Source organism: Drosophila obscura, unplaced genomic scaffold (genome assembly GCF_018151105.1).
Source record: "Drosophila obscura isolate BZ-5 IFL unplaced genomic scaffold, ASM1815110v1 contig_75, whole genome shotgun sequence".
In the NCBI taxonomy this organism is placed as follows: Eukaryota; Metazoa; Arthropoda; class Insecta; order Diptera; family Drosophilidae; genus Drosophila; species Drosophila obscura.
The window spans coordinates 2,300,370-2,312,732 of NW_024542867.1; the positions used below are offsets into that span (position 1 = coordinate 2,300,370).

At 34.2% G+C, this 12,363-nt stretch overlaps 1 protein-coding gene across 1 annotated transcript; it reads right to left on the minus strand.

Annotated features, from left to right (window-relative positions):
• Positions 1-306: 306 nt before the first annotated feature.
• On the minus strand, positions 307-11,174 carry LOC121405098. The gene is made up of 2 exons (XM_041595696.1): positions 11,165-11,174; positions 307-1,808 (listed from the first exon to the last, which is right to left on the minus strand). The coding sequence occupies exon 2, from the start codon at positions 1,330-1,332 to the stop codon at positions 307-309; it is 1,026 nt and encodes a 341-aa protein (XP_041451630.1). The 5' UTR covers positions 1,333-1,808; positions 11,165-11,174.
• Between the last annotated feature and the right edge of the window lie 1,189 nt (positions 11,175-12,363).

Below are 12,363 nucleotides of genomic sequence, written 5' to 3' on the forward strand. Positions count from 1 at the left end.
TTGTCTTTAATTAGTTCATAAAAATCTTCTTCTGATGATATAATAAATGAATCTGTATCCATATAAAGTATTTTTGATGATGGACATTTTACAGAATGGAAATTATAGAAATAGTCGTACATTAACCATTTTGAAAGTTCTAATACACTAACTCCAATGTATATGGGTTTATCATAATAAATTTTTGATTTAGTTGATTCAATTGCAGCTAAATTATCTCCAAAGACTTCAACACTGTGAAAATTATGTTGTCAGCTATGCGTTGTCTAAACCCTGCGGAATTCTGTCTGGTCATTCTCACCCCGCTCACTTCGTTTTGCCGTATACGGCATTGACCATTAATTTAAAAAAGTTTATCTCAAACTCATTTACAGCTAATTTTCTTAGTGTTGTATTTAGGTCAATATAAGGCTTTAACCAACAGGACTGTTTAAAAGATAGTATTCGAGATATTTTTTCTACAATCATACCTTGCTCTATACATAACTGCAGCTGTTTTAAATGTATTATATAATTCTTTTTATCTGATAAATCAGCTATTAATTTGGGCTGCTTTCCTCCTGGCGGAATTTTATTTTCGGGGCAGAATGGTAAACTATTATGTTTATTATGAACATTTTTAGGATATTTCAGATCTACTTCTAATATGTATCCTATATTACCTCTGGCTGATATATTAAGAGCGTTGAAAGATAAAATTTCATTATTACTTAGAAATTTAAAATTGGAATATGGAAGTGGTTGACTCATAGCCCATCCATATAAATTGTTGGCGTCAATATATGTCAGGTAGTTTATAGGATCGCTAGACTTGAATTTGTCATTTAAGTATTTGTTATTTGCTGTAGCGATCCTTTGGGTACATTGAGTCAACCCTCCCCGGACTGCAGTTTTTAAAAAGTTATAAATATCAGGATCACTTATAAGTTCCAATTCTATCTTTGTGTATTTAAGCATTGCATCCCATGAAACTGAAGGAGCAGTAACATAATTAATGGGATCTAGTCTGTATACTCGTGAACAAAGAGTTCTAAAATTTTCGAATACATCGGCAAGAATTAGAACATCGCTTTCCAAGTATAATTTTAAGTAATCTCTAATACTAGTACAGTTAAACATTCTCCACACGCTCTGAGCAAAGTTATAATCTTCCACGCTACATTCCTCATCATTCAGAGAATTATAAAAATATTCCCTTGAAGGGAGCTGGGATTCCTCAAATTTTTGAAAACTATCTAAATAGTCATAGGGAAATACTCCTTTTCTTCGTAGCATGTCAAATTTTTCGTTTTGATATTTGCTGTTCAATATTTTGAAATTGGATACATCCATATAGCTAGCAAGTTTTTCTAAGCTCGAATTTAAAAATCTATTTGAATCTATGTATCTTATTTTATATTGATGAAGATGTGAATCAAGCTTGCAAGTTTGAGTTAACGCAATATATAACTCTTTATTGCAAGGAATGGGTTTCAATTCATCTCTTATCGATGTTACAAATAAGTGGATGTCATATCGAGACAAGTTGTGACACACTACAGGGAAAAAGGGATCGCTTAATCTAAATGTTTGTTTACAGACCTTATGAATAGGCCCTACATATTGGCCCGTGAATTGATTGAAGTATTTTTCACGATCATCAACCAAAATTTGCTCATCGCAGGCACAGCACGCTTCGTGTTCCTGACAGTCTTCATCCCAAATATTGAATTCATATATGGGCTTTTTACTAGATTTCCAGTACTTCTCATAAAGGCCATCAGTTTTAGCCCTAAGCACTTGACAGAATTTTTCAATACAATCAGGTCCTGAAATAACGAAGTCGTAATGCTTAGAGTTTATTTATATTTATTTATTTATTTTATAATATTTACCTTCATATGTCCACATCTCATTTAGATGAGGATTGTATTTATGTGCAACATAAAATGAAACTGCACATGCTGTATGCCTCTGCGCCATAGTAGTCGATGATTTGGAGGGATCATTAAGATTTCTATGGAAATTTTCCAAAACAGCCTCGATGTCAGCATAAATTACGACTGGGGGTGAAAGTTTTTTCGACCAACTTTTAAATATGGTTTTAGTATTGGGTTCTGGATATAGAGCCGCAACTTTTCCACACTCCTTAGTGTCGTGAATAGTATTTGTAGTACTATAAAATTGCAAACAGTTATCGCAAAAATATGCTGCACTATGAGATTTACTATGTTGGGAATAGCATAACTTCTTCATGCACGTTATATAGGCATAATGCATCATTTGCATATCACTATTGATGCCTAGCAAGTTTATATGATTAGGACGAATTTTATTAGTCCTCACTGTGGGTCCCACAACGTTTTTACCATTATCATCAATTTCATATATATTGATGCTGAAATCCTCATTGGCTTTTTCGAATCGCTTTATTCCTTTGCTTGTTATTGGAAACTCAATCTCAGAAAAATCGAGTCTAAAACCGTTATAATGAATTATTTCCTGGTTTATGTTTAAAATGCGATAGCTTGATGGGATTGCTAATTTGTCTCGAGCCAACCTTTTTTCAACTGATCTTGTAAATGTAGTTTCTGCATGTCTTTTATATGCTAATGATTCTAAAATACACCACTTGAAACAAAAATCATCTACATTTTTAACATTGATGATAGCATTTCGTGATTTTATTTTTTTAGGAGCTTCTATATACCCCCTTGCAGGGATGTGTTCCAGTTTAATTATTGTTAACTCAAAATATTTAAAATTTTTTATAGCCCAACCTGAATCCTTCTCCTGGAATTCGCTGCTTAAAGTTATAAGGTTTTCCAGAGCGTTATTTAAGTGTTCATCAATGAACTCTTGCTCATATATGGGTTTGTATGAAGTTATGAAATGCTTCATTGTTTCTGTCAAGGTTTCATCATCAGTTTGCTTGACATACAGACCATATACTTTTAAATTGAACTTTACGGCTCTGTACTCGCTCAAACAACAATTAAGTAAATTGATTATATCATTTTTACAATCATTATAAAAATCTTTTAAGTCAATCCGATTACTTTTACTGGATTGAACCCGATATGATTTTATGGGAAATTTCGAGTTTGATGCCAGGTTGATAATATTAGGATTGTTATGTATTTGGTCTGCAGCGGCATTCTTATGCTTTTCAGACATAATATGGCGCTTTTCCTTCGAGGGAGTGTAACTCTCACCGCATATTGCACAGTCAATGTTTTCCGCTGGTGCATTCATTCTAGGCCGTTTTGAAGATCTTGAAGTTGACTGTTCTCGGAGGTCAGTTGTCGAAGAAGATTTCCTCATTAGCACGTTGAAAGCATTTCTTTGAGCAGAACATACCTCATAATGAGAGTCTAGCTCTGCTAAGTCGAGGAAATTCAAACATAGATCGCACTCAACTTTTTTCTGGGAACCTAAGCAACTCTCATAATGAGAGTCGATCTCTGTTCCCTCTAAGGATTTATAGCATAGATTGCACTCAATCGGAATCCGCGGTCCTACGCAACTGTCGTAGTGAGAGGCGAACTCTGTTAATTTAACAAACTCTGAACACATAGTGCACGCGATTTCGGGATTCATTTTGAAATTTTTATATTTTGTTTGATCACTTTCACTATTAGAAGAGAACTAAGAGTTTTTCATAAAAAGCGTTCTATTTATCTGCCTAACGCCTACTCAGTCTTTTGTATTCAACAGGTTCAGTACTCGTTTAAAACCGGTTTCAAAACGATTTCTTCTGCTGACTATGTAATAATAGGATGTGAAATTCAACCAATAAATACATTCAATACCAGGTACCTATACCTGAAATGCACTTATTCTTTTGTGTAATCCTCGCTTGGAAAACCTGTTTCAAACGAATCCTATGATTCTCTGGGGGATGTAACATGTAATAGTAGGAAGTGAAATTCACCCAATCAGAAGTAAGGAAACATTGAAAATAAATTTCTTAAATGTAGTATTCTATTTATTATACCTATGTATGTATGTATATAATATTATGATTAGAAAAATACATCGAATATTTTTATTATACATATGCTTTCTCGCCTTATTTAAATCCAGCCTCAGTTCTTTCCAACGCCGCTATTAACTCAGCGTCATCTTCATCCCGAAGTAGATCCCTGAGTCGATCCCTTTCGCCGCAGTCTTGATCATCGACCAAATCGAAAATATGATCATCATCCGGCAAAACGAATGGCGTTTCAGTCATGGAGTCCTCACCGACATATTCCTCAAAAATGTATTGTGATGATATCATGAGGTCATCATCCTCACTATCATCATCCCATTTAATCTCATTAATAGGATCCCAATTCCTCTCGAGATAATTTTGGGTTTTAATTCCAAAAATCAGTGACAGGTCCACGGAGTCTGGCTGAGAATCCAGATTTATGGTTTCCTCCGGTTGCGACTCAATAAAAATGACCTCTAGGTTATCCATCTTTGTATACAGTTTACTAGTTTCTGTAATAGCTTATAGCTGTGAGTAGCTATTATATAGGCACTCAACTATAGGACAGTGTTGGGAATACAATACAGAGAAGGAATTTAAACAGAATAGTAAAAAAAGGTTTAAGGTCAACGAGATCCTTTTACAGGTAAATGCTTTGGAAAAAAACTACCTCTAAACTATCACATCAGATATAGTTCAAGGAGATGAAAAACCTGTTTGACAGTGTTTTCGAAGAGCCTGAGTGAGAGGAAGGATCAAAGGGTAGAACTCGTTTAGAGAGAGAGAGAGGGAGAATGTAAGGATTGATTTTGATTTGTCACAATTTTCAGGTAAAAAAAAATCGATATTGATTTTACAGAATTTCCAGAGGAGAAAAGAACTTAGTTCACATTTTCACCGATAGTGAATTTTCAGGTAAAAAAAAATCGATATTGATTTTACAGAATTTCCAGAGGAGAAAATAACTTAGTTCACATTTTCACCGATAGGTGGCGCCACCAAGTAGTAATGAAAAGGGACCTTCTTCGTATATTTACTATAATAAGTTCTCTTTGCATTCATCTTATATTTTTATTCATTGATTGCACATCCTATATATAAATATAGGTAACTCTACTCTTAAAGGATATGATTATGGTAAATATCAGAAACTAAAACCATATATATTTTTATAAATTATTTTATTTCAACATGATCATGGTAAATATCAGAAACTGAAACCATTTATTCCCAATCAATATGAAAAAATATTTATTTGAACATGATCGTGGTAAATATCAGAAACTGAAACCATTTATTTGAAAACCACATGTTGCTGAGAATAGGGTTGTTGAATCAAATATCATGTTTCACATCCTTAAGCAACATGTTGCGAATTTAGGATTTACTCGCAACACGTAGAAGGTCCCTTTTCATTACTACTTTTATTATATATTACACTACTCGACAAAATCGAACTTTTTTTTCCTCAAGGATCCAAACCGACTTTTTCTGATAGATATGGGGATTTAAAATTTTTTAAAGAATTATGGTTTTTTTTCTATGGCAGAACTTTTTTTTGAAGAATTTTTGAAGTCTGGTATTTTTTTTTTAGCTTTTTTCAGAGGTAGCGATAGTTTTTTTCACATAACTTTAGTATCTTACGTCTGGTTGTAAAGAACTTTGCTATTTTGAAAAGATAATTAAAACAGCTAGAAGTTAAGCCTAAACACTTTGTGATTACAGCTTACCGTCTGGGAAATATAAAGCATTGAAATGCAAAAATGATGATTTTTGTGCGGTATTTTTTACGAAATTTTGACTTTAAAAACTCAGGAAAAGTCGAAAAAAAAATATATCTTGTGTCCTCTATTTTTTTGTGTAGAGGTGCGTTAATTTGGCGTCGATTAAGGTGTCGCTCATTAAACAAAACATTGGGAACAAAGCAAACGAAAAAGGGTTGTACATTTGGTACCTGTTCGCGTTCCTTTGGTATGAAAAGTTGTTGACAGTTACTTTTTTCGTTATCAGAGGTAGGATACCTATTCAGGTCAAATATTTCCTTTATATTCTCACAAGTGCAGGTCCACAAAAATTGGATCTCGTCGCGTCTACCTATTCATAGTCATGGATATATAACTCTGTGCCTATAATGTCTGTGCCTTAGTGTAGTTTTGACTTCCCTCAGAATACGATCGTGTGTTTACCAAAACATCTTGCAATTAATTAAAATCAATTGTCATGGATACCTCTGGCCGATCATTTGCATGTGCTTTCCAAGCAGACTCATTTTGCTACATATGTGGTAAGTACATGATGATCAACGAAATAAAAATCGCTTTTACCGAACCCTCCAAAAACAGTATGAAGAAACTTTAAAATCAAACCCGAAAGTTTTGTTGAAGAGTGGCACCAAGCTGTATATGTCAAATGTGTAGATTGAATTAACAGCATATGATTACGACGAAAAGTAAGTAACTCTAATCCACAAAACTATTAACCCCAAATTCAAACATTATCAATTTTAGAAAACAATTTAACTTTGGTAGTCCAATGATGTGGAAAAAAACATATTCACGGCGCCGAATGTTTCTTTTGTTCAGTAAAGAAAACTGGAATTGGGAAACACTGAAAATAGTTACCCAAACATTCTGGCTTCGGCTTTCCCTCGTCCTTCCGAGGAAATACCGCCCCTAAAACGCCAAAAGGAGGTATCTTCTCGTCGAATGGAACAACGGATTCAAGCAATAACTATTCAGGAGAATGGAAATTGCAATCCTATTTCACAGGAACAATTGAACGATTTGGTGAGGATCCTGGATCTCCTAAAAATAAATCCGAGCTGCTTGGATCTTTTTTAAAGGATGCACGTTTATTGAAGGAAGGTGTCAAAATAACTCATTTCCGGACGCGTCATTTGGTTCACGCACAATTTTATATGACGAAGGATGACATGTGCGTTTGCCACGACATTTCGGACTCTTCAAGCAACTTGGTGAAGCGTACGACCCAAAAGATTGGAGGTTATTTGTTGACAGCAGTAAGGAAAGTTTAAAGGCTGTTTTGCTACATAATGGAAACCAAAAGCCGTCTGTTCTTATCGCCCATGCTGTTAATATGAAGGAAACATATCAAACAATGGCTAAGTTGTTTGTAAACATAAAATATAAAGAACACCAGTGGAAGGTCGCGTGTGACTTGAAGGTTGTAGCCATGTTAACGGGATTGCAAGGTGGTTACACAAAACACTGCTGCTTCCTGTGCCTATGGAATAGTAGAGCTAGGGAACAGAATTACTCAACAAAACTCTGGCCAAAACGGGAGGAACATACTTTGGAAAATTACAATGTAAAGAATGCAGCTCTTGTGAAGTTTGAAGACGTTATTTTACCACCATTACACATTAAGCTGGGACTAATCAAAAATTTTGTTAAAGCACTGGATAAGGAAGGTGAATCGACGAGTTACCTAAAAACTGTTTTTCCACGTCTGTCGCTGGCAAAAGTGAAAGAAGGAGTATTTGATGGACCCCAAATTCGATAACTACTAAAAGATGATGGATTTGAAAATATTTTATCTACGAATGAAAAAGCAGCTTGGAACTAATTCCGAATGGTAGTAGCAAATTTTCTTGGCAACAGCAAGAGTGATGGTTACGTTAATATCGTTCAAGACTTAATTGAGAATTATGAAAAAATTGGAGCCAACATGTCACTAAAAATCCATTTCCTACACTCCCACTTGGACTTTTTTCCGACAAACCTAGGGGACGTTAGTGATGAACACGGAGAGAGATTTCACCAACAATTAAAGGCTATGGAACAACGTTATCAAGGTGTTTGGAATGAAAACATGATGGGCGACTATGTGTGGACTCTCATAAGGGAATCTGATTGGAGTGACAAAGGAAGACAGCCAGAAAACTTAAATTATTTTATGAACAGTAACAAGCAGTAAAAAATAAAAAGTTTGTATATCCTTAGAATTGACTAAAAAGTCTAAAAATTACTGATTGTTGTATGGGTTAGGGAATGAAATTCTATATCTCAGGTATTTCTACTTTGGTTTCATTGAAATATGAATAGGTAGAAGCGACAAACGTCTAATTTGTGTAAAAATAAAGGTCAACATTTGACCTGAACAGGTACCCATACCTCAGATTGGGCACAACGAAAGAAAGATCCAATTTTTGTGGACCTGCACTTGTGAGAATATAAAGGAAACATTTGACCTGAATAGGTATTCTACCTCAGGTCACGAAAAAAGTAACTGTCAACAACATTTAATACCAAAGGAACGCGAACAGGTACCAAATGTACAACCCTTTTTCGTTTGCTTTGTTCCCAATTGGCAGTTGGGCCCGCCGCCTTCAAAAAGGTATTTTTGTGCATTTTTTCCATATTTTAGGTTTGGTTAACGAAGATATAATTTTTTTTCGACTTTTCCTGAGTTTTTAAAGTCAAAATTTCGTAAAAAATACCGCAAAAAAATCATCATTTTTGCATTTCAATGCTTTATATTTCCCAGACGGTAAGCTGTAATCACAAAGTGATTGGGCTTAACTTCTAGCTGTTTTAATTATCTTTTCAAAATAGCAAAGTTCTTTACAACCAGACGTAAGATACTAAAGTTATGTGAAAAAAACTATCGCTACCTCTGAAAAAAGCTTTAAAAAAAAATACCAGATTTAAAAAATTCTTCAAAAAAAAGTTCTGCCATAGAAAAATAAAAAAATATCATCAAACCATTTCTAAGCCCCAAATCTTTAATAAAAAGTTGGTTTTGTTCCTTGAGGAAAAATCGTGTTGACTAGTGTTATTTGTAGATAAATACATAAATTAATTGTATTAAACATAAATAAGAATATTATTAAAATCACGTCTCGGCTCTTTCTACCGCAGCTATTAATTCGGTATTATCTTCGTCGCGAAGAACTTCCTCGAATCGACTATACTGTCATCATCCGGGAAGTTGAATGTTTCGTCTGAATTTCGTCAATCGGAGCAGCAGCCATTAGGTCATCAAGACTATCATCCCATACAATATCACTTAAGACGTTCCGTTGCATTATATATTCTTGCGTTTTAATTCCGAATATCAGCGAAAGGTCCACGGAGTCGGGCTGGGTGTCCAGATCTATAGTTGTCTCAGGTTGCGAGTTTATAAAAATAATTTCGAGGTCATCCATCTTCGTTTAGAATCCACTAGTTTATGATAAGGCTTGTAGCTGTGAGTAGCTATTATATAGGCATGTAACCATAGGACAGTGTTAGGCATACACACAGACAAAAGAAATGAAAACGAAAGTAAACGAACAGTCAAGGTGCTAGGAGGACTTTTTACAGAAAAACCCAATAAATGAATCTGTATCCATGTAGAGTATTTTTGATGATGGGCATTTTAGAGAATGAAAATTATAGAATAGTCATACATTAACCATTTTGAAAGTTCTAGTACACAAACTCCAATGTATATGGGTTTATCATACAAAATTCTTGATTTAGTGGACTCAATGGCAGCTAAATTTTCACCAAAGATTTCAACACTGTGAAAATTATGTCTAGCTATGCGTTGTCTAAACCCTGCTGAATTCTGCCTTGAATCATAATGTTTAATTAATGTGACCTCACGACGCTTTTCTACATTCTCCATCGTTTTACCGTAGACAGCATTAACCATTAATTTATAAAATTTTATCTCAAACTCATTCTTAGCTACTTTTCTATGGGATGTATTTAGATCAATATAGGGTTTAAGCCAACAGGATTACTTAAAAGATAATACTCGGGATATTTTTTCTAAAATCATACCTTCTTCTATACATAACTGCAACTGCTTCAAATGTATTATATATAATATAATTATATAATCTTTTTATCAGATAAATCCGCTATCAATTTTGTTTGTTTTCCGCATGGAGGAATCTTATTTTCGGGGTAGAATGGTAAACTATTATGTTTATTGTGTATAGAATCAGGATATTTCAGATCTACTTTTAAGATGTATTCTACATCCCCGCAAGCAGATATACTTGGAGCGTTGAAAGATTGAATTTCATCGTTACTTAGAAATTTGAAATTGGAATATGAAAGTGACTGGCTCATTGCCCAACCATATAAATTGTTGGCATCAATGTACGCTAGATAGTTTATAGGATCACTAGCTCTGAATCTTTAATTTAAATATTTATTATTTGCCGTAGCTATCCGTTGAGTGCATTGAGTTAACCCTCCGCGTACTGAAGTTTTCAAAAAGTTATATATATCAGGATCACTAACTAGCTCCAATTCTATCTTTGTATATTTGAGCATTGCATCCCATGAAACAGAAGGAGCAGTAACATAATTTATTGGGTCTAACTTATATATTCGTGAGCAAATACTCCTAAAGTTTTCAAACACATCGGCAAGAATTAAAACATCCCTTTCTAAGTATAATTTCAAATAATCTCGAATACTGCAGCAATTAAATGTTCTCCAAGCCTTCTGAGCAAAGTTATTATCTTCTAAACTACTCTCCTCATCACTCAGTGAGTTAAAAAAAATTCTCTCGAAGGTAGTTGGGGATCGTCAAATTTGTTAAAGCTATCTAAATATTCGTATGGAAATACTCCTTTTCGCCTTAACATATAAAATTTTTCCCCTTGATACTTGTTTTTTTATATTTTAAAATTTGATTGATCCATATAACTAGCAAGTTTTTCTAAGCTCGAATTTAAAAATCTATTTGAATCTATATATCTTATTTTATAATGCTAGTGATTTGAAAAATCAATCTCAACAATTTGAGTTAGCGCTCAATGTATAACTCTTTGTTACACGGTATGGGTTTAAGTTCATCTTTTATTGATGTTACAAATAAATGAATATCATAACGAGACAAGTTATGAAAGACTACCGGAAAAAAAGGATCGCTTAGTTCAAATGTTTGCTTACAAACCTTATGAATAGGACCTACATATTGGCCTGTGAATTGGTTAAAAAACTTCTCCCGGTCGTCAGTCGAAATGGGCTCTTCACAGGCATAGCACTCTCCATGTTCCTGATAGTCCTCATCCCAAATGTTGAACTCGTAGATTGGTTTTTTAGCGGATTTCCAGTACTTCTCATAAAGTCCCATGGTTTTCGATCGAAGCACTTGGCAAAATTTATCGATACAATCTGGTCCTGAAATAGCGTAAATCTTAATGTTTTAACAGTTTTACTACCTTTAGATTGTGATAATATTTACCTTCATATGTCCACATCTCATTTAAATGATGATTATATTTATGTACAACACAAAATGACACTGCACATGCCGTATGCTTCTGAGCCATAGTGGTAGATGATTTTAAGGGATCATTCAGATTCTTATGAAAACTTTATAATGCAGCCTCGATATCAGCATAAATGACCACAGGGGGAGATAGTTTTTTGATGAAACCTTTAAAAACCGTTTTGGTATTTGGGGTAGGATATTGGGCAGCAACTTTTCTGCACTCTTCATTGTCATGGGTGGTATTTGTGGTAGTATAAAATTGTAAACAATTTTCACAAAAATATGCCGAGGAATGGGATTTATTATGTTGAGAATAGCATACTTTTTTCATGCACGTTATAAAGGCATAATGCATCATTTGCAAAGAGTCACCAATAATCCCCAATAGGTTGATGTGCTGTCCTCGAATTGCTTTAGTCCTCACTGTTGGTCCTAAAACGTTTTTTCCATTGTCATCGATTTCATACACATTTATGCTAAAATTAGCATTGGATAATTCGAATCTCTTTATTCCTTTGTTTGTGATTGGAAACTCAATCCCAGAAAAATCTAATCTCACTCCTTCATAGCAAATTATGTCTTGCCTGATGTCTACCATTCGATAGTATGAAGGGTTTGTTAAGATATCTCGTGCTTTTTTTTTTGGTTTGCTGTTGCGAATGTAGTGCTCAAGTGCTGTCTATATGCCAATGATGCTAAAATTGACCACTTGAAGCAATAATCATCTTCATTTTTAACGTTTATTAATGCATTTCGAGATTTTATTTTATTGGGAGCTGGTATAAATCTATTTACAGCGATATGTTCCAATTTAATTATTGTCAGTTCAAAATATTCAAATTTTTTTATTGCCCAACCTGAATCCTTCTCCTGGAATTCACTACTTAGAGTGATTAAAAGGTCAAGGGCATCATTCAGATGTTCATCAATCTCCTCATTTGCATATATAGGCTTATATGATGTCACGAAATGCTTCATCGTTTCCGTTAAGGTTTCATCATCTGTTTGTTTGACATACAGTCCATATACTTTTAGATTGAACTTCACCGATCCGTACTCACTCATACAGTAACGCACTAATTTGGTCAAGTCCGCTTTGCAATCATTATAAAATTCTTTTAAATCGAGCCGGTCACTTTTATCAGAGCGAACACGATATGATTTTAAAG